This window comes from Bos grunniens, chromosome 5 (genome assembly GCF_055505025.1).
Source record: "Bos grunniens cultivar Pamir isolate PY7600 chromosome 5, Bosgru_T2T1.0, whole genome shotgun sequence".
Lineage (NCBI taxonomy): Eukaryota > Metazoa > Chordata > Mammalia > Artiodactyla > Bovidae > Bos > Bos grunniens.
Window position 1 is genome coordinate 108,210,807 of NC_141169.1, and position 20,729 is coordinate 108,231,535.

General features: G+C 53.0%; 2 protein-coding genes and 1 long non-coding RNA gene across 5 annotated transcripts; 2 read left to right on the forward strand and 1 right to left on the reverse strand.

The window, feature by feature from the left end:
• The first annotated feature begins 32 nt into the window (after window positions 1-32).
• FOXM1 (forkhead box M1) lies at window positions 33-14,135 on the forward strand. Of its 2 annotated transcripts, XM_086402398.1 has the most exons (10): window positions 51-269; window positions 516-600; window positions 1,990-2,538; window positions 3,162-3,313; window positions 4,906-5,106; window positions 6,707-6,835; window positions 7,598-7,642; window positions 8,219-8,288; window positions 8,435-8,604; window positions 12,165-14,135. In XM_086402398.1, exons 3-10 carry the CDS (start codon window positions 2,034-2,036, stop codon window positions 13,176-13,178), a joined length of 2,286 nt encoding a protein of 761 aa, XP_086258524.1. In that variant the 5' UTR covers window positions 51-269; window positions 516-600; window positions 1,990-2,033; the 3' UTR covers window positions 13,179-14,135. The 2 variants fall into 2 exon arrangements, with proteins under 2 accessions (XP_086258525.1, XP_086258524.1); XM_086402399.1 differs by lacking the exon at window positions 7,598-7,642 and having other exon boundaries at window positions 33-269.
• Window positions 13,701-14,583, reverse strand: LOC147372963 (uncharacterized). The gene is made up of 2 exons (XR_015164409.1): window positions 14,313-14,583; window positions 13,701-14,236 (listed from the first exon to the last, which is right to left on the reverse strand). It is a non-coding gene; the product is annotated as an uncharacterized LOC147372963 (long non-coding RNA).
• A 65-nt stretch (window positions 14,584-14,648) lies between these two features.
• On the forward strand, window positions 14,649-18,149 carry TEX52 (testis expressed 52). Of its 2 annotated transcripts, none has more exons than XM_086402412.1 (3): window positions 14,649-14,824; window positions 16,071-16,662; window positions 17,679-18,149. In XM_086402412.1, the coding sequence occupies exons 1-2, from the start codon at window positions 14,753-14,755 to the stop codon at window positions 16,623-16,625; spliced, it is 627 nt and encodes a 208-aa protein (XP_086258538.1). In that variant the 5' UTR covers window positions 14,649-14,752; the 3' UTR covers window positions 16,626-16,662; window positions 17,679-18,149. The 2 variants fall into 2 exon arrangements, with proteins under 2 accessions (XP_086258538.1, XP_086258536.1); XM_086402410.1 differs by having other exon boundaries at window positions 16,071-16,621.
• Window positions 18,150-20,729: the final 2,580 nt, after the last annotated feature.

Genomic DNA, 20,729 nt, shown 5'->3' on the forward strand with positions numbered 1-20,729 from the left:
CGGCGTCCCGGCCGAACGCGGATACAAAGCCGACGCTGATTGGTTACGCTCGTCACGTGACCGCAACGCTCCGCCGGCGCCAATTTCAAACAGCGGAACAAACTGAAAGCCCCAGAGCGGGACCCCACCCCCGGCCCGGGCCTGGGACACCCTCCCCCCCCTCCCCTCCCCCGCCGGGATCCCGGGATTCCCCGCCCCGCAGCCGGGGTCTCGGTCAGGCCCGCAGGTCGGAGCAGCGCCGAGCCGCCCGGAGCCGACGGTGCAGCGAGGTGAGTGGGCGACGGGCTGGAGGCCCGGGGCCGGCGGGCGCGGAGAGCTGGCTCCGGCCAGGGGGTTGCGGGGGACTGGCGACAGTGCGCCGTGCTGCTGCATCCAGCCTCCCGGGCCCCCACCCCCCCCTCACCTCTCCCACTAAGCCCCCCAGCCTTTCCCCTGGGGCTGGGGTCCCTCTAAGCTTACTGCGCTGGTTGCCGCGGCTCGCACACTCCCCTGAGCCCAGGTGCTCTCCCTTCTAGGTAACCCAGTCTCCACTGCGCCCTGTCCCAGGACCCTCCTCCGGGTTCCAGAGACCCCCGCAGCCTTGCCCTGGTCTGGATGATGGTGAGTCCCCGGGAGCCGCTCCGGAAATCTCCCGGCTAGAAAGTGTTGGCAATGGTAGCAAGTAAGCTGGTCAGAGTAGAAGGAAAAATTAAGACGCTTTAGACCAGGAAAATATCTTTTTGGGGGCGAGGAAGAAATACTAGCATCTACTGATTGATGGGTGGAGGGAGGAAGGGAGGGCGGAAGAGATAGGAGGTGGAAGTAAAACTGAGATTTGAAGGTAGAGGAAACCTAGATATAAAGGAAAGGGAGGCAGCAGAGTGGAGAGGGTCTGTGACCTCTAAGCAGATGGCAAATGTCAGACGAGCGTGACAGTCATTTCTAGGGAGATTGCAGATATTCTAAAGACGAGGCAGACAGTTATTCTGTCTCTCAAAGTACCTCTCAGCAGAATTTCACTACTTCACACAATAGTAGAGTATGCCATGGATCTGTCAAAATCAACAAAACACAATTTTTAAAAGATAAAACTCTTCCTTAATGCACAGCACTAGTCAGGAGACAAGGATTATAGTCTTGGTTCTGGAAGAGAAGTTAAGCAAGATGGTAACATGCTTAGAAAGTTGAAATATGAACAAGCATATGCAGGTACTAAAATGTCGCTATATAAATAGTTTGCAAATTGTGAAAGAAAAAAATGTATATACTTTTTTTTAAGATCAGTGCTAGCATAATAGCCCATGAAACGATGTCACCCCTCAGCATTACTCTGGATGTTGAATAGAGCAGTTTCCCTTCTGTCTGAAGTCTTGTGCACTGGGAGATGATTTCTTCAACGGTGTGACAGTAGTATAATGGTACAATCTGCCTTTTTCCTCTGATTCTGTGGGCTCAGACCAAGTGGTCTATGCTAGAATGGATCCTGGGATCAGAGTTCTGTCAGGATGGCCTGTTCCAGGGTCCTCATCCTGACAGTTACCGCAAGTGGTCTGTGTTAGACTAGGCAAGAAGAGACATTTCCACATTTTTGTAGCTTCTCCGCTTGTTTCTGTAGCTGAACATTCCTTTTGGCCGTGCCCCAGGGCTTGCAGATCTCAGTTCCCCAGCCAGTGGTTGAACCCACACCCTTGGCAGTGAAAGTGCAGAGTCCTAACGGGCTGAACCACCAGGGAATTCCCAAAACATTCTTAATCTTCCAGAGCCTTGACTATGTGGACCTACAGCCAACCTTATCCCACTTTCCCCCTTTGAATTTCTTCTGTTTGCTTCAGTTTTGTCTATAGAACTCATCTCCTTATAGTCCGCGGTCCTTGCAGAGACCCAGGGAGCATTCACCTGGGCCTGTGGGTTCACACTCCTGGTCACATGATGAGGAAGACCCCTCCCTAACAGAACCTCCTTCTCAGCCTAACAAACCTTTGACCTCCCACTGACCCTTGCCCTTTGCAGGGTCCACGCTTGTGATGCTCAATGGAGAGTGAAAGCGCAGATTCATGATGAAAACTAGCCCCCGTAGGCCATTGATTCTCAAAAGACGGAGGCTGCCCCTTCCTGTTCACAATGCTCCAGGTGACACAGCAGAGGAGGAGCCGAAGGGGCCCCCTGCCCAACAAGAGCCTGCTCAAGCGCAAGCCCCCAAGGAGGTGGCAGAGCCCAACCCCTGCAAGTTTCCAGCCGGAATCAAGATCCTGAACCACCCAACCATGCCCAACACCCAAGTGGTGGTCGTCCCCAACAATGCCAACATCCAGAGCATCATCACAGCACTGACCGCCAAAGGGAAGGAGAGTGGCAGCAGCGGGCCCAACAAGTTCATCCTCATCAGCTGTGGGGGAGCCCCCACTCCCCCTCCAGGACCCCAGCATCAAGCCCAAACCAGCAAGGACCCCAAGAGGACAGAAGTGATCACCGAGACCCTGGGACCAAAGTCTGCAACTGGGGATGAGAATCTTCCAAGACCAGCGGGAGCCCTTCCTGGGCAGAAATTGAAGAACTGTGGTATGTGGTTCTTAAGGCAAAGGGGGGAGGAGCCAGCCTTCACTCTCTGGTGTAAGGACCATAGTCAGCCATGCTGATACCTAGGGCACACACACAGGTGTCTGCCTGAACTGGGGGAAAGTCTTGCCTTCTTCATGCTGAAACCTTGACCCAGATCTTTGGGCCCTGTCGACAGGGTTGCAATGTAATTCAGCATTCTGTTGCCTTCTTTATATTGGAAAAGGATTTGTTTATTATTCTATTTCTCCTTTGCAGTGACCACATAAGGAAGTAGGAATCTTTCTCCATCTTAATAAAGGAGAAACACGAGATGGAAAAATGACTTACTTTGTTGAGATGTTCGATCATGCTTTTTGTAAGGTTGTCTTGACCAATCTCTGAGGCTCAGGGTGGCTCAGGTTGAAATGCAACTTGAGCCCTGCTCCTGAATTTCTCCTGAAATCCTAAAAGGGCACCGTAGATTCAGCATGCACAATCCCTGTGCTTAAGGGCAGAGGTCCTGGAGAGGTGATCCCTGATCACAGTCATCACCTGGAGAGGTGATGCCTAACTGCCAGTCTCGGTGGACCTGCCAGGCAGGGAATCGGGCACCGAAGTGGCGTCTTGGGTTGTCTCCCCTGTAGCTGGCGGTGAGGCAGCCAGCTGCCCCCTGGACAACAGCTTGACCAACATCCAGTGGCTTGGAAAGATGACTTCCGACGGGCTGGGCTCCTGCAGCATCAAGCAAGAGGTGGAAGAAAAGGAGAATCGTCACCTGGAGCAGAGTCAGGCCAAGGTGAATGAACAGTCCTGTCCCCCACCAGGGCAGTCAGAGCCAGTACAGGGAATTTCTAAGAAGGGAAGTAGGTCAAGTAGGCTGTGGAGCAGAATTGCCAAGTTTTCATGTTAGCACTTTATTTAGTGTTATTCTGCATAATTTGGAGCTCCCTTTCTGCCTGGGATCTTCCCTGCTACCCCTATCTGGGAAATTTCCTTGAGGGCAGATTCCTCTGGCTCACCCTGTACCCTGTCAGCACTGGGTTTAACACTCTATCCTTAGCAGGTACTTAGTATTCAGGGACTAATGAAGAGGCCTGAGTTCAGAAAGCCCCTTGAACTTTAAAGAGGTATTCCGACAGTGGAAAAGGAGTACAGCATTTTTAACAAGATTGCTTTATTAGAAGACAAATTAACAGCAAATAAAATGAGTTGTGAATTTTAAATACCTCTCCAATCAAAATTGATTTGACCCATTTGTGTGGTCTGAGTTTATTTTTCATGGTTGCTCTTCATATATACCCTTAATTCCTCATTCAACAGATTTGGTGGGGTTTTTTGGCCTTGTCAGCAGCATGTGGAGATTTTAGCTCTCCCACCAGAGATCAAACTCTTGCCTTCTGCTTTGGAAATGTGGGGTTTAACCGCTAGACTGCCAGGGAAGTCCCGTCAATAATTTTTAAAGGGGAAAATTTACGTGAATGTGTGCATAAGTGAAAATTGAGCTGTTCACTTAAAACTTGTGTACTTTATAAAGTTATGGCTCAGTTTTTTTGAGGGGAAAGGGGGCTGTGCCTCATAGCTTGTGGGATCTTATAACAGTTCCCCGACCAGGGATCGAACCCAGGCCACCACAATGAAATTGCCAAGCCCTAACCACTGGACCTCTAGGGAATTCCCAAAGCAGGGAGTTGATTTTTCGGGTTTTATTGTGGCTGCACCTCGCAACTTATAGGATCTTGGTTCCCTGACCAGGGATTGAACCCACACCCCTGGTAGTAAAAGCACAGTCCTAACCACTGGACCGCCAGGGAATTCCCTGAAGTTATAGCTCAATCTTTTTAAACATGGATGATCAGATCTTTGCCTCAGACTTATCCAGATGTGTGCATTGCTGACCTTTGTCTGCCCACACTTTGGGGAATGTTTCTGTTCTACAAACACTGAAAGGAGATGGGTTTGTTCACATCACATCAGGAGCAGGAATCGGACTAAGACCTAGGTCCCTCAACCCTGAGGTCTGAAAAACGGGTATAGTTTTAACATACGATCGGTGCTTTAAGGTCATAATATATGCCCAGACTTTCCTGAAAGGTTTCAACCAGCAATGACTAGATGGACTTCTGTTTATTACCGGGCAATATTCTCAACAAAATGACCGATGACAGAGAAGTGGTCCTGTGTTCAGAGACTAGATGGGATCGTCTCCAAAATCCTTCCTGATCCTAAAGTTCTCTTCTATAGAACAGTGGTCTCGGATGAGTTTGTTTCTGTTCCGGTCTGTGGGAGAAAAGCTTTCTCTAGAGAGTGTTCTTAAGGTGGGGGTGGGGCAGGGGAGGCCTTGTGACCCCTCCTTTCATGGCCTATTTTTCTTTCCCTCTGGCTTCTCAGAGCCCTCAGGTGGAGAGGCCCCCTGGAGCGTCGGCACCCTGGCCGGACTCCGTGTCTGAACGACCCCCATACTCCTACATGGCCATGATACAATTCGCCATCAACAGCACAGAGAGGAAGCGCATGACCCTGAAAGACATCTACTCTTGGATCGAGGACCACTTCCCCTATTTCAAGCACATCGCCAAGCCAGGCTGGAAGGTATCATGTCCCGCAACAACCACAGTCTAGGTCGCCCAGGCCTGTCGTTTTGTCTGCACAGCAGAGTGGTAGTCTGTGTCTGGTGCGGGGGGAGGAGTTAAGTGCCGATGATGCTAGAACCGTAAACGATAGTCGTATCTTTTGGACTGAGACTTGACCCTACTGAATCCGGGCAAAACCATCAGTAAGAGCCCTGCAGCCACTTCATCTGTCGCTCCCCGGGTAATGCACACTCTTCAGTGGCGCTCAGAGCCCACTTCTAAGCTACACTGAATAGCGGTTAGAGTGTCTAGGTAGCTTTATGAAAAGATATTGATGAAAAAAAAATAATCTGGGAGCCGCAAGATCCAAGGTTCACCTCCTGTAAAGTCACATCTCTTCTCCAGTAGGTGGGGATGTTCTCTGCCTCATGTTCATGGGAAAACAGATGCCCTGGAGCCATAGCTCATGCAGGTCTCATAGCCACAGCTCAGGGGCCCTACGGATGCTCTGTCCCAAGCCAAGGGGCTTTTGGATTGTTTTCCCCACAGCAGGAATCTTTTTTATAGTTTTTATTTATTTACTTATTTTTAATTTGCACATAGCTGCTTTACAATATTGTGTGGGTTTCTCTTGTTCAACAACATGAATCAGCTATATACATATATCCCCTCCCTCTTGAGCCTCCCCCCTGACCCCAGCCCAGCCCTCTCAGTCATCGCAGAGCACCAAGCTGAGCTCCCTATGCTATTCTGCAGCTTCCCTCTGGCTGGCTGTCTTACGCATGGAGGCATATGTCAGGCATATGTCAGCGTGTGTCAGTGCTGCTCCCCCAGTTCATCCCACCCTCCCCTTCCCCACCATTTCCACCAGTCTGCTCTCGACGTCTCTGTCTCTACTCCTGCCCTGCAGCTAGGTTTGTCTGTACCATTTTTCTAGAGTCCATATATATATGTTAATAGACGATGTTTATTTTTTTCTTTCTGACTCAATTCACTCTATAACAGGCTCTAGGTTCATCCACGTCTCTGCAAATGACTTAAATGTGTTCCTTTTCGTGGCCAAGTAATATTCCGCTGTATATATGTACTGTAACTTCTTTATCCATTCATCTATCAGTGGACATCTAGGTCACAGCAGAACTCTCAGCCTCACACTCTCACCTCAACTAAATTCCCCAGCTTCCCGATTTCTTTTTTATTTTTTTGCTGCACCTTGTGACTTGCAGGATCTCAGTCCCCCGACCAGGCTTTGAACCTGGGCCCCAGCAGTGAGAGCACCGCGTCCTAACTGCTGGCGCACCAGGGAACTCCCCAGCATTGTAATTTCTCCCCCCACCTCTCTGGCTACCGGTTATTGCTACAGCCTCACTCATCTTTCCCAGCCCCCAACAGCTGTCCAGGTCTCTGCTTTATCACCACCTCAGGAACGGCCCCGGTCTCTGTCCCTACTAGACAGCTGGGTTGGTGGCTCAGGTCACCTAGCCTACCAAGCGAACAGTCCCAAGAGCAGCCAGCAAGCAAGGTTATGAGACACGAAGCCAGGGGCTAACCTCCTCGGGGCCATCAGAGGTGGCGCTCCCAGGACAGAGTAGCTGATGAGCTGTGTCCTCTACTTTCAGAACTCCATCCGCCACAACCTCTCTCTACATGACATGTTCGTCCGTGAGACGTCTGCCAACGGCAAGGTCTCCTTCTGGACCATTCACCCCAGTGCCAATCGCTACCTGACACTTGACCAGGTATTTAAGGTAAGTGTACTGGTTTTGTCCAAACAGAGCCAGTGCTGGAGGCCATGATGTCCATCTCAAAAGAAAACAAGTCCTTGGTGGGGAAGGGGGGGCAGGCAGCCAAACTTTGGATAGGAATCCATCCTTCCACGCCCCCCACCCCGCCCCACCCCAACCCCAGCTGCCAGCATCCTAAATAAAGCAAACTTTCTTCTCCACCAAAAAATAAGAAAGAAGCCAGTCCTCCTTGGGATGAGCTTGTCTGCTAAGGGCAGAGTTAAGGGCCAACCATCCCCTAAGGAACAGCACCTTCTCTGCTAGACCAGGCCCCAGAGAGGACTTCCTCTTCCAGAAAGGGGACCTCCTGGGGCAGGGTGGCCCCTACTGCCCTGTGATAAGAACTGCCTAGGATACTTCTTAAAATACAGCCTCCCAAGCCCCTCTTGGGGCTTCTGATTCAGTAGGCCTGGGATGAGCCCAGGAGTGTTTTTAGCAAGAATCTCAGGTGATTCTTAGAAAGTCTAGGAAACATGGGGTTAAAAAGCCGATCTTTACAGTGGAGAGTAGAAACGGAGCCTACAGAATCTCTCGTCAGAAGTGATCACTTTGGGGCTTCAGAGTGCCCACAAGGCTGCCACTAGCTGCCTCCACTCTCCCGGGAGAGCCCATAGTTGAGGGTGGCCCTGGGCGTCCATCCGGAGTAGGTGTATCCATCTGGTCAGCTTGACTGCACTGGTGGTAACTTGGTCTCATTTCTCTCCCACGATGCCCATCCACCACCAGCCACTGGACCCAGGGTCTGCACACTCGCCCGAGCACTCGGAATCAGTAAGGTTCTTTCCCTCCCGCTCGGGGCTCAGCCTTGTTACCCCTCCACGCTCAGCATGGCTTCGGTGACAGGGACAAGGTGTTAGCCGGAGATGGGAGCCTGTGGCCGTGCGCCTGCCAGCCCTGAACGCAGAGCCTTGCTTCTGGGCATCAGAACACTGGTGACCGCCACCACCTCCCACTCCCGTGGACTCATCAAGGTGGCCTGAGCAGAGCAGCATGTGGCAGGGGGACCCGCCACAGGCTCACCAAAGGATGCTGATGAGGTGCACGGCACAGGTCCAATGGGCAGCCGTTGCTCTCTCTTCTCTACCTGGCTTTTCTTTGCCCTCCTAGAGCTCCATGCTTTGCACCCTGGGGGTGAGGACACCTGGATGAGGTGGGAGGATCGCCCGCCACCCTGTGCCTCTGCTGCCACCTTCCTGGGACCAGGCGGTCGGTCCACTCCGTGCCCGGTCCCGGAGCAGGCGGTCGGTCCACTCCATGCCCGGTCCCGGAGCAGCTGGTGGGGTCCCCTACCCAGTCCCCCTGCCCTCCTGACCCAGGTCTGTCTCTCTCCCTCTCTGTCCCAAACAGCAGCAGAAACGGCCCAACCCTGATCTCCGCCGGAACGTGGCCATCAAAACCGAACTCCCCCTGGGTGCACGTTAGTACAGGGGGAGGCCTGGTCCCTGGGCACACCCACAGGGGGGCAGATGCGGGAGTCAGGGCCCAGGGAAGGAGAGCAAAGAACCCAGGGCTGGGAGGGGACCCGGCCCTGGACCTTGCTCCCGACCCATCGTGTTCCCCCAGGGCGGAAGATGAAGCCACTACTGCCGCGGGTCAGCTCGTACCTGGTGCCCATCCAGTTCCCCGCGAACCCGTCGCTGGTGCTGCAGCCCTCGGTCAAGGTGCCCTTGCCCCTGGCGGCCTCACTCTCAGAGCTTGCCCGCCACAGCAAGCGAGTCCGCATCGCCCCCAAGGTCAGTGCCTTAGGTCTTCTCCAAGGAAAGACTCCAGTCCGTGACGGGCTCTGCTCCGTGTCCGTTGAGAAGCTTGTAAATTTAGTGGGTAGACCAGGCATCGACGCACAGGAAAATGCAATAGTGTTAGAGCCAAAAAGGAACTTGTTAGGGACTTCCCTGGTGGTCCAGTGGTTAAGACTCCACACTCCCAGTGCAGAGGGCATGGGTTTGATCCCTGGTCAAAAAACTAAGATCCTGCATGACACAGCATAGCCTTAAAAAAAAAAAAAAATCCTAGTAAACTATCCTTAAAAAAAAAAAATTCCCAATAAAAAGGAACTTTACAATGTAAGCGATGTTAGAAGGCCCACATGTGCCTGATGAGTTTGTGAGAATTGAGATGAGGGTGATTGTTATAGGAGATGGGCTGGGACGGTTCAGGAAGAGTTCACTAGGGAAGCAGGCTTAAGAAGTAGGTCGGGGCAGCAGTGTGGAGAGGGCCTTGTAAAGGGCATGGCCTGGGGCACGCCCAGTCACAACCATAGAGTGGCTGGACAGTCTAGCCCTGGGTTTCTCGACCTCCAAACAGCTGACATTCAGGGCTTCCCAGGTGGCGCTAGTGGTAAAGTACCAGCCTGCCAGTGCCGGAGACGTAAGACACTCGAGTTCGATCCCTGGGTGGGAAGATCCCCTGGAGAAGGAAATGGCAACCCACTTCAATGTTCCTGCCTGGAAAATCCCATGGATAGAGGAGCCTGGTGGGCTACAGTCCATGGGGTGGTAAAGAGTCTGAGGCGACTGAGCATGCACAGTGCTTTGTGAGGGCGAGGTGCACCCTGTGCCCTGAGAGATGCTTAGCAACCGCATCCATGGTCTCTTTGCTGGATACCAGGAGCACTGCCTGGTGTGACAGTTAGGACATCTTCTGGTGTTGCTGAGAGTCCCCTGGGGAGAGCTGCTCCTGGCTGAGATCAGCAGTCGAGCTGGAACGCTGGAGAGGGCAAGTTACACCCCCACCATGACGTAGAGAAGAATCTGTGAGCAGGACCTGGCCCGTAACAAATTAAGGAAGGGCCCCTCTGCCCCTTTCTCAGAGATGGAAGTAGCTGCAATTTCAGATAAAGAGACTTGGGTTTGCTTTTGTTTTTTAACTTAAAAATATCACTTTCAGTTCAGTTCAGTCGCTCAGTCGTGTCTGACTCTTTGCGACCCCATGAATCGCAGCACGCCAGGCCTCCCTGTCCATCACCAACTCCCGGAGTTCACTCAAATTCAAGTCCATCGAGTCAGTGATGCCATCCAGCCATCTCATCCTCTGTCATCCCCTTCTTCTCCTGCCCCCAATCCCTCCCAGCATCAGAGTCTTTTCCAATGAGTCAACTCTTTGCATGAGGTGGCCAAAGTACTGGAGTTTCAGCTTTAGCATCATTCATTCCAAAGAACACCCAGGGCTGATCTCCTTCAGAATGGACTGGTTGAATCTCCTTGCAGTCCAAGGGCCTCTCAAGAGTCTTCTCCAACACCACAGTTCAAAAGCATCAATTCTTCAGCGCTCAGCCTTCTTCACAGTCCAACTCTCACATCCATACATGACTATAGCCTTGACTAGATGGACCTTTGTTGGCAAAGTAATGTCTCTGCTTTTGAATATGCTATCTAGGTTGCTCATAACTTTTCTTCCAAGGAGTAAGTGTCTTTTAATTTCATGGCTGCTATCACCATCTGCAGTGATTTTGGAGCCCCTAAAAATAAAGTCTAACACTGTTTCCACTGTTTCCCCATCTATTTCCCATGAAATGTTGGGACCAGATGCCATGATCTTCATTTTCTGAATGTTGAGCTTTAAGCCATCTTTTTCACTCTCCTCTTTCACTTTCATCAAGAGGCTTTTGAGTTCCTCTTCACTTTCTGCCATAAGGTTGGTGTCATCTGCATATCTGAGGTTATTGATATTTCTCCTGGCAATCTTGATTCCAGCTTGTGCTTCTTCCAGCCCAGCATTGTATACATAAAAGTATACATACCAGCATAGATAATTTTCCTTAAATGCATTCATGTGATTGTAGCATGGATAGTGTTTTTGTTTCGATGCAGTCTTATAGTTTTTCCTCCTTCATTTTGCCTCTCCTCACCTTCCCCATGTCCCCCCTGCTCCCCGTGATAAGCCATGTTGACAGTTTAGCATGCCTTCTCCCATGACTCATTCACGCTCTTAGCATGCTCTGCGTACATGGATCACCGTAACCATGGTACACATACTCACACACCACCCAGAGCCTCGACAGTGGGGTCGTATTACACTTTCTGCCCCATGGAAATTCTTCCAATCACTTGGCATCGCTCTAATTCACTTTTTTTTTTTTTTTAATATATATATTTTTTTAATGTGGACCTTTTTTTTAAAAGTCTTTATTGTATTTGTTACAATATTGCTTCTATTTTATGTTTTGGTTTTTTGGCCTCCAGGGATGTGGGATCTTAGCTCACCAACCAGGGGTCGAACCCAGGTCCCCTGCATTGGAAGGCGGATTCTTAACCACTGGATCACCAGGGAAGCTCCTTATTCACTATTTTTTAATGGCACATAATAGTCCATGATGTGACTTTGCCATAAATTTTCTAACCATTCTGCTTTCATGGGCACATTTTTTCAGGCTTTTTCTGCCCTATGACCAACATTGTAATAAATACCTTTGCAAGTATCTTTCTTGCTGGTGCTTTTATTTCTGTGGGTAGAGAACAAGACATGAGATTGCCGAGGGGGCAAGTGTTTTAAAGTTTATTAAATACTGCAGGATTGATTTTAAGAAAAATCTGTGGTAACTCACATACATACCAACAAGACCCATTTGCCGGCAATTGGTATCATCACCCTTTTACAATATTTGCCCATGTCCAGTGTGTGAAGGATACTTGCTTGTTTCATTTCATCTTCTCCTTATGCGTAAGTCAGCAGCCGCTCACCACGCTCAGTCACTTGGAATCGTTCACTGTGAGATGCTTATTTACACTCACGGACTGTCTTCTTACAGGGATTTGTTAAAAAGTGTATAACTTGGTCTTTTCAGATATTTTTTACTCCTCTTGCTTGCTTCTTAACTTTATGATCTCTCTTGCCACAGTAAGATTTCTATTTTTATATAGTCAAATATGTCTCTCTTCTCTTTTACAGCTTCTGGAGTTCCAGTCTTGGTTTAGAAGGTTTATCCCACTGCTGACCCTCAGATTATAAACGTACTCTAGAGAGTACATCTCTAGATTTCCTTTCAGGATTTGAATGGTTTTAGTTTTTCTGTTTAAGTCCTTGTATGAAACAGACATCCACTTTTATTTTCTCTTGGATGGGTGCTAATTACACCAGCACCATAGAAAATGCTCTTTTTGCCCCCAGAATTAAACCACCATTCATCACATGGTCTCATATTTAATAGTCTTCAAGACCTTGAAGACAAGAGGAACGGCACCAAACCAGCACGTCATTCGTCTCAGTGATAAGCTTGTGTCCCACCCCCCACCTCGCCCCAGTGCCTGATGGCCTCTGTGGGGCTCCCTTTCAGCGTGTCCTGCTTCCCTTCCAGGTGCTGCTAGCGGATGAGGGGGTGGCCTCTCTGCCCACGGCAGGACCGGTGACAGAGGAGAAGCTACTCCTCGCGGAAGGACTCTCTCCTCTGCTTCCTGTCCCGTCCATCAAGGAGGAAGACGTCCAGCCTGGGGAGGAGACACCACATCTAGGGAGGCCCATCAAAGTTGAGAGCCCACCCCTGGAAGCGTGGCCTTCACCCTGCCCATCGGTCAAGGAAGAGTCATCCCACTCCTGGGAGGACTCGTCCTGCTCCCCAACCCCCAGGCCCAAGAAGTCCTCCAGCACTGGGTCCAGGTCCCCCACCCGCCGTGTCTCCGACCTGCTGGTGATCAAACGCAGGGAGGGGCGGGAGATGAGCCGGTCTCGGAGGAAACAGCACCTCGTGCCGCCCCGCCTGGAGGAGCCCGAGCTGCTCCTCTCCGAGGGCCCGGGGGCTCCCCAACCAGCCCTGGCAGGGCCCCCGCAGCCTACCTGCCAGCCCGGCTCCCCGCCAGAAGACGGAGGCCCCTTTAAGACACCCATTAAGGAGATGCTGCCCACCTCCTCCACCCCCAGCAAATCTGCCCTCCCCATGACCCCTGAGTCCTGGAGGCTCACACCCCCAGCCAAAGTCGGGGGGCTCGACTTCAGCCCCGTACGAACCCCCCAGGGTGCCTTTGGCCCCCTGCCGGGCTCCCTGGAGCTCGCGGATCTCAGTGCCACCCCTCTGAAAAGCGTCCCCCTCTTTGACTCCCCCCGAGAGCTCCTCAATTCCGAACCCTTTGACCTCGCCACTGACCCCTTCGGCAGCTGCCTGCCCTCCGACATGGAGGTCCCCAAGCCGGGTTCCCCCGAGCCGCAGGTGGCCGGCCTCTCGGCCAACCGCTCTCTGACCGAGGGCCTGATCCTGGACACGATGAATGACAGCCTCAGCAAAATCTTGCTGGACATCAGCTTCCCTGGCCTGGAGGAGGACCTGCTGGGCCCCGGCAGCGTTGGCTGGACTCAGTGCATTCCTGACCTGCGGTAGAGGCAGGGCTCCTGCCCCTCAAGCCATCCACTCACTCTCCAGGCGCTCGGGGGCCGGCCTTCCGAGTCCTCTGCGAGGACAGTCTGCAGGGGCCATCCACTCGCCCAGTGCCCCACTCCCCGGACTGGCGATGCTACAGCAGGCGCCCTGTCTGAGCCACTCCTGGGCCTTCTGCAAGCAGCAAGGTCCTGGGGGCTGGTCTCTATGCCCCCAACTCCCCACCAGGCACTGAGGGTGGGAACAGCAGAAACAGGGTGAGAAGGGAGGAGGGGCCCCCAGACCGTTGGCATCTGTGCCCAACAACATCCCTCCGCCTTCCCTGCTGCATGCAAGGTGGCCCTTGTAAATAGTGTATACGCTCCAAATTATCCTCTAATTATAAACGTAAGCCTATCTTCTTAGATCATTATCCAGAGACTGCCAGAAGAGGGGTAGGATGACGGGGCAGGGGTTCCAGTTTGCTTCTGTTCCTTGCTTTTGGCTCCTGGAGGCGGGAGGGCTGCAATGCACGGTTCCTTCGGGGCCCCTCCCTTGAGAGTTCCTTGCAGTGGGTGCCCAGAGGAGCGGGTCTGCCTGCCAGGGTGCCTCGCACTGCCCTTCCCTCCCACCAGCCCCCATTTCCAAGTCAGCTTTCCTGCACGAAGAAATCCTGGTAAAGGGGGCCCTTATTATGGGTCAAGAGTTGAGGTGGGGGTGGAAGTACCTGGACCAGAGTGGCTGCCCCCACATGCCCAAGAGACGTTTCTCTGATCAGGAGCCTAATCATGCCAGAGAGACATGACAGAAGGTGGAGGCCAGCCAGCCTGCCCGCCTTACCTGGCCTGCCTGCCCACCTTAGCTGGCACCACCGCTTCGTAGAGAGCCGCCCTGGGTCCCTGCTGACCACGTACACAGGCCCCGGCTCCAGAACACTACTGTAACTACCTACCCAATAAAGCCCAAGGGCACGTGCTGGTCTGTGCGCTCTGGTGTCTGGTCCCTGTGGCGTGAGGAGGGGCTGGGAAGGAAAGCGTGTGACAGTGAACCTGGCGATGGGGAAGATGCAAGGCTTGAGGGCCCTGGAAGGAGAGTGCAGAGGGCTTCAGCCTGGTCACCGCACTCCCCACACCCCCACCCCCATCCCCACCCTGGTACCTCCTCTAACTCAGCAGTCAGCTGCAGGTCTCCCGTGCTGGTCCCTCATAACAGTCCTCTTTTCGGGATCTCTGAACCTGCTGGAGGAATTTGGGCCTTTTGGAGAGAGCTCCCTAAGAGAAAGGCCTACCCAGCAACCCCCCAGCCCCCAACGTTAGGGAAGGATGCCTGGGAGCCAGCGACCCTGCCTTTCTTCCCCTGCCTTCCTAGCAAGAAATCCCTCCCCTGAAGCAGCTCCTGTTACAAGTTCTATCCCCCACCCACCTCACCTGAAAGGCAGCCAGGTACCAAGGGACAGGTGAGCCCTCCCAGGGAGGGGTAAGGGCCTCCTCCCTGCGTTGCCACCCAGGAAGTATCGCCATAGCAACCCCAGCAGCAAACAATGCTGCCAAGAAAGTCTTCCCTACAAAGCTGCCCCTGCTGCTGGGGAGCCCAGAAAAATGGCCAGCCATCTGCAAAGACCACCTGGAGGGCTAGACAACCCATCCCGAGTGAGAGAAACTTTCCTGAAGGTAGGAGGCAGGAACACAATACTCTGCAGCGGCCTTCTGCATCCCGCTGGGTGAGGGGCTGTCCCCACCCTGGGATGGGCCTTGCTCTCCCCTGGGCAGCAGAGCTCCTGGCACATGAACCCTCATCCTGTGACCCTGTGAACACGGGGCTCAGAGGAGAGGAGAGGAGATGTCTGATCATGACCTCTCAGGCCCTCCCCCCAGGGTGCTGGTGTGGACTTGACTCAGTGGACTGGGCCCAAGAAATGGATGAGTTTTTGGAAATAGAAAAGTCCTCAGGGCCAGTGGGAAGGAGAGGCATTTTGGGGAAGCATGGGGGTCCCAAGCAGCACAGCCTGGGGCCCCAACTCCACCATCCTTGCTCAGCGCTGCGGGTGAGTTCTTCATCCTCCTGTGCCTTGCTTTTAGCATCTTTGAGATGGAACAATAGCACTTGCTCGATGGCTGTAAGAGTTACATGAAAGTAAAAGTTGCTCAGTCGTGTCCAACTCTCTTCAGCCCCATGGACTGTAGCCCGCCAGGCTCCTCTGTCCATGGAATTCGCCAGGCAAGAATACTGGAGTAGGTTGCCATTTTCCTTCTCCAGGGGATCTTCCCAACACAGCAATCGAACCTGGGTCTCCTGTATTGCAGGCAGATTCCTTACCATCTGAGCCACGTGGGAAGCCTGTGAGGGTTACATGAGACGTGGATAAGTGTTTAGCAACATGTCAAGTACATCTTTGCTAGTGTATTTCCATGGGGAAAGGAGAAGAAAGGGGAGGAACCCCATCTGATGCTTCCTGCACTTGCTTGTATCTCAGTGAGGAATGAGGGGAATGCAGCAGTCACAGAGAAGCTGGGGAGGGGAGGAGCCGGGACAGAAAAGCCCTGGCCCATCCCCTGGAGAACCATTTCCCTTCCACACTCGTCTTGGAAGCAGCATTTTCTGGAGAGGAGCTTTAGACCCCAGGCAGGAATTGGGGACCCAGCATGGGAGGAGGGATGAAGGCTGAGTGAGAAGTGGAAACACGTCAGTTGAGGAAAGAGGCTGGAATCAAAGCCAAAACCCGATAGATGGAAAGAGAAAGACTGATGAGGTTGTATGCGAATCACACAGAGTGGCCACACACTTCAAGGGCTTGGCAGAAACAGTCCCTGGCCAGGCCACCAGGTCCTAATGAGAACCCAAGTCCAGAAGTGGCTGGCAGCTGGTCTTCTCTGGGGAGGAGAGGCAGAGCACCCAGACTCCCTTGTCTCTCCCCAGATGGTCCACGCCCATGAGACCCTCCCGACCCCCGGCACGTGGGCCCAACGTGAGTTCCTCCTCCCCAGGGAGCCCAAGGAGCTGCCCGGCTTCACCCAGCAAGCCTACTACCAGCTGGCCCTGAAGCCACCACCCTACACGGAGATGAAGGCCAAGGTGCGCCAGCGACTGACCTGCCCCTGGAAGGACACCGCCCAGCACACCTGGGGCTTCCACACCTGGCTGGACATCGGGCGTCTGCCAGCCACCTTCCCCTCCAGGCCCGACAAGCCCTACGACAGCAACGTCTGGCGCTGGCTGACGGACTCCAGGGCCCACCACCGGCCCCCGGCAGAGCCCCCTGTGCCCCCTCCCTCCTGGCTGGGTCGAAACAGCTTCCTGACCTTCATCTCCTGTACTCCAATCTTCCTGGATGTGAACAGGAGGAAACAGGTGATCTTCAGGACGATGAAGGAACTCCAAGAGGTGGAGAAGCTCAAGCTGAGGAGTGAAGTGAGGGCGCCCCCACTCGACACCCACGGCAACATCCTTCCCCCCAAGGCCTCCAAGAAGTAAGAGGAGCTCCCTCGTCAGGGAGCCCACCTGTGTCCAGGTGACCCCTCCCCCTTCCATTCCTCTTTCTGATGCTTTGCCTCCCCTCCCCCGTGGTCCTGAAAACCACACTCTTGTCTGAACACAGCTGGAGGGGAGGGGTGGAGGCCAGGGAACCACAGCACAGGAGGGGCTTGATGACTTAAGGGGAGTTCAGGGGATCCAGCTGTGTGCTGTACACCTGCCAGGCCCTGGGGATACAGAGACATGTCATTCAGTCCCTGCCCTCCAGGAGCTTCCGAAAGGCAGGTACCGCTGCACACGTGTGGAAAGACGGCTCTCAATGCCAGCCCACACCCTCCAAGTACCCAAAGTGTGAGACAGACAGTGGATGTCGTGAGGACGTCAATTATCAACAGAAAGAGCCAGAGGCAGAGTGAAAGTGTTAGTTGTTCAGTCATGTCTGACTCTTTGCGACTCCATGAACTGTAGTCCCCCAGGCTCCTCTGTCCATGGGATTCTCCAGGCAAGACTACTGGAGTGGATTGCCATGCCCTTCTCCAAGGAATCTTCCTGACCCAGGGATCAAACCTTCAACTCTTAATGCCTCCTGCATTAGCAGGCAGGTTCTTTACCACTGAGCCACCAGAGAAGCCCTGTATTCAACTCTGTTGTGTGAAAATTGGACTTCCCAAGGCAGAACTGAACACTGCATGTCTGCAGATCGGGGCCAGAGGGTGGTGGGTCAGAGCAGGAAGGTCTTCTGTAACTGTGGTGTTGAGAACAAGGAGTAAGGCATTGGTGGAGGAGGTGGGAGGGCTTAAAAAATAGCTAGAATCTGAATGAGTCCCTTACAGACCACAGGGTGGAAGACTACCAACCACATAGCATGATGTCACCAGCCTCACGTCAAAACATACACGCAGGGTGCAGGCCACTGGGCTTAGGTCCGGGTCTAGGTGGGCAGAGGGCTGGAAGGGGTCCCCATGGGCTGATGGCTGGCAACATCACCTCCCCAGCCCTGTCCCCTGAGTCTCCCTTTTGACCTCTGTCCTCTCTGCACCTTTCCCCCGACAGGTACCGGCACTTCTCAGCTGGTGGAAGGTATGAGCCTGGGGGCCTCCAGCTCATGCCCAACCCTCTTCCCAATGATCTGGCCAGGAGCTGGCCCTGCCCGAACCCGCTGCCTCACTACCGGGAGCAGGCGGCCAGGCTGGCCTTGCTGCCCAGCGCGCCTCTGAGCCAGGACCTGGTGAGGAACTACCAAACCCTGCTGGAGAGCCGGGTGGCCTTGCCCCTCCACTGTCCCTCCAGGGCCCGTTCTGGCAGAACCTCAGTGAGAAGGAGACCTGGACACCTGTAGACGCCTCCAGGTGTGTGGCACCATGGTGGGCACACAGAGCCCCCAGCTGTGGTGTCTCAACCCGAGGACCTTCAGCAGGAAGTCTCAGCGGCCAGAGGACTCAGGCTTCTGCAGACAGAGCCTCTCCACCACCCTCCCCAGCTTCATCTGTACCCCAGCTTCTGGAGACTCTACTGAGATTCTAATCTGTTCTCTCTTGCTTGGAGCGACCACTCAAGGCAGATGGGAGGACTGGGGAGAGCAGAGGAGGATCCAGTTCCTGGCGAGAAGCGGTGTGTGCCTGTGTGTGTGTGTGTCTGTATGTCTGTGTCCACGTGTCTGTGTGTGTCTGTGTGTGTGTGTCTATATGTGTATGTCTGTGTCTATGTGTCTGTGTGTGTATCTGTGTGTCTGTGTGTGTGTCTGTGTTTCTGTGTGTGACTGTGCCTGTGTGTCTGTGTGTGTGTCTCTGTCTGTGTGTGTGTATGTCTTTGTGTGTGTGTCTGTGGTCTGTGTCCGTGTGTATGTGTGTGTGTGTCTGTGTATCTGTGTTTCTGTGTTTGACTGTGTCTATGTGTCTGTGTGTGTCTCTGTGTATGTCTGTATCTGTGTGTCTGTGTCTGTGTTTGTGTGTATATGTCTGTGTGTGTGTCTGTGTGTGTATCTGTGTGTCTGTGTGTGACTGTGTCTGTGTGTCTGTGTGTGTGTCTCTGTCTGTGTGTGTGTATGTCTTTGTGTGTGTGTCTGTGGTCTGTGTCCGTGTGTATGTGTGTGTGTGTGTCTGTGTATCTGTGTTTCTGTGTTTGACTGTGTCTATGTGTCTGTGTGTGTCTCTGTGTGTGTGTCTCTGTGTATGTCTGTATCTGTGTGTCTGTGTCTGTGTTTGTGTGTATATGTCTGTGTGTGTGTCTGTGTGTGTATGTCTATGTGTGTCTGTGTGTCTGTTATATATGTCTGTGTTTGTGTGTATATGTCTGTGTCTGTGTGTGTGTATGCCTGTGTGTGTGTCTGTGGTCTATGTGTGTGTCTGTGTGCGTGTGTCTGTGTGCGTATGTCTGTGTGTGTTTGCATGTGTGTCTGTGTCTGTGTGTGTCTATGTGTCTGTGTGTGTGTGTCTGTGTATATATCTGTGTGTGTTTGTGTGTGTCTTTGTGTGTATATCTGTGTCTGTGTCTCTGTATGTATATCTCTGTGTGTTTGTGTGTTGTGTGTGTCTCTGTGTGTATCCATGTGTGCTTGTGTGTCTCTGTATGTGTGTGTACATGTGTGTGGTGTGGGGAGAGCATGTGGATGATGAGTTATCTCCACTCTCAAAGCCCATTTGGAGCAAGACTGGGATTTGTCAGGACACAGGAAGCTTCTTAGGCAAAAACAACCTCTATTCCAGCCCTCCCTGGACCACGTGAAGTCTGGACAGAGCCCGGAAGGCACCCTGCTGGGTTGTGGGTCCCACACAGAGTTTGGGGGAGCAGAGGTCAGCCCAAGGCTGTGCTGGAGGAGGGAGAATTGGGTCTGAGGAAGGCTGACCAGGCCTCGGCAGAAGGACAGGAACAAAGTGGAGATTTAAGGTAAAAGTGGCAGCAGTTGCCCCAGAGCCACACCTTAGGGCCCGTGCTCACCCCAGGGCCTCAGCTTTCACACTGGAGGTGGGGGAGGAAGGTGGAGACAAGGGACCTCAAGCGGAGGCAGGCAAAGCGCATGGGTCAGAAGGGTGCTGACCGGCTGGGTGGAAAGTGGGCAGGAGGGGCTGGAGAGGGAGAAGCTGCAGCAGGGGCCCACCTCCCCTCCCCTCGCCCATGTCATACCCCCATGTCAGTGACCTTCCCCAGCTGGTTTCTCTAGGCTTCTCTGCCCCCTGCCCTCTTTGCCCACTTGTCTTGAGCCCGTGGGAATCAGGAGGCACCTGGGAATCAAATATCACCAGGGTTCCAGCCCTGGTCTAGCCGCTCACCAGACGAGCGCCCTCTGACAGGGTCCTTGTTCCCCCTGGGCTCTCAGCTTCCTTCTCCGCACAGTGGGAACCACTAGGGCAAAAATAAGTGGAATAGGGCTTCCCTGGTGACTCAGTGGTTAAGAATCTGCCTGTCAAGGCAGGAGACACAGGTTTGATCCCTGGTCCGGAAAGATCCCACATGTCTCAGAGCAACTACGCTTGTGTGCCACAATCATTGAGCCTCTGCTCTAGAGCCCAGGACCTGTAACCACTAAAGCCCCCGTGCCACATACAGATGCCTATAGGCCCTAGAGCCTGTGTTCTGCAATGAGAGAAGCCACTGTAACGAGAAGCCAGCACGCTGCAACTAGGGAGTAACCCCCACTCACCACAACTAGAGGGAACCACGCAGCAACGAAAACCCGGCACAGCCAAAAATAAATATAAATAAATAACTTTTAAAAATAGATTAAAGAAATAAGTGGAATAAATAAAAGAAACAAGTGGCAAACCTGCAAAGTGACCTCCATACCTGCAACTGTCAATCATTATCTATAGAATCAGAGAAATGAAAGAGCGGAAGATGATTCAGCCCAAGGCATCAAGCACTGACACAGGCAGCAGTGTGGATGAACTTTCAACACTGAGTTCAGCCTAAGGCATCAAGCACTGACACAGGCAGCAGTGTGGATGAACTTTCAACACTGAGTTCAGCCTAAGGCATCAAGCACTGACACAGGCAGCAGTGTGGATGAACTTTCAACACTGAGTTCAGCCTAAGGCATCAAGCACTGACACAGGCAGCAGTGTGGATGAACTTTCAACACTGAGCGGGAGACGCCAGGCACAAACG

What these genes read in the sequence shown, in the direction of transcription:
- FOXM1 (XM_086402398.1), top strand. Translation starts at nt 2,034, where the DNA reads ATGATGAAAACTAGCCCCCGTAGGCCATTGATTCTCAAAAGACGGAGG. An exon ending in GCAGAAATTGAAGAACTGTG is followed by an intron (nt 2,539 to 3,161) that starts GTATGTGGTTCT and finishes TCTCCCCTGTAG; the next exon opens with CTGGCGGTGAGGCAGCCAGC. An exon ending in TCGCCAAGCCAGGCTGGAAG is followed by an intron (nt 5,107 to 6,706) that starts GTATCATGTCCC and finishes CTCTACTTTCAG; the next exon opens with AACTCCATCCGCCACAACCT.
- TEX52 (XM_086402410.1), top strand. Translation starts at nt 14,753, where the DNA reads ATGGCCAGCCATCTGCAAAGACCACCTGGAGGGCTAGACAACCCATCC. An exon ending in TGAGAGAAACTTTCCTGAAG is followed by an intron (nt 14,825 to 16,070) that starts GTAGGAGGCAGG and finishes GTCTCTCCCCAG; the next exon opens with ATGGTCCACGCCCATGAGAC. An exon ending in CCCCCCAAGGCCTCCAAGAA is followed by an intron (nt 16,622 to 17,678) that starts GTAAGAGGAGCT and finishes TTCCCCCGACAG; the next exon opens with GTACCGGCACTTCTCAGCTG.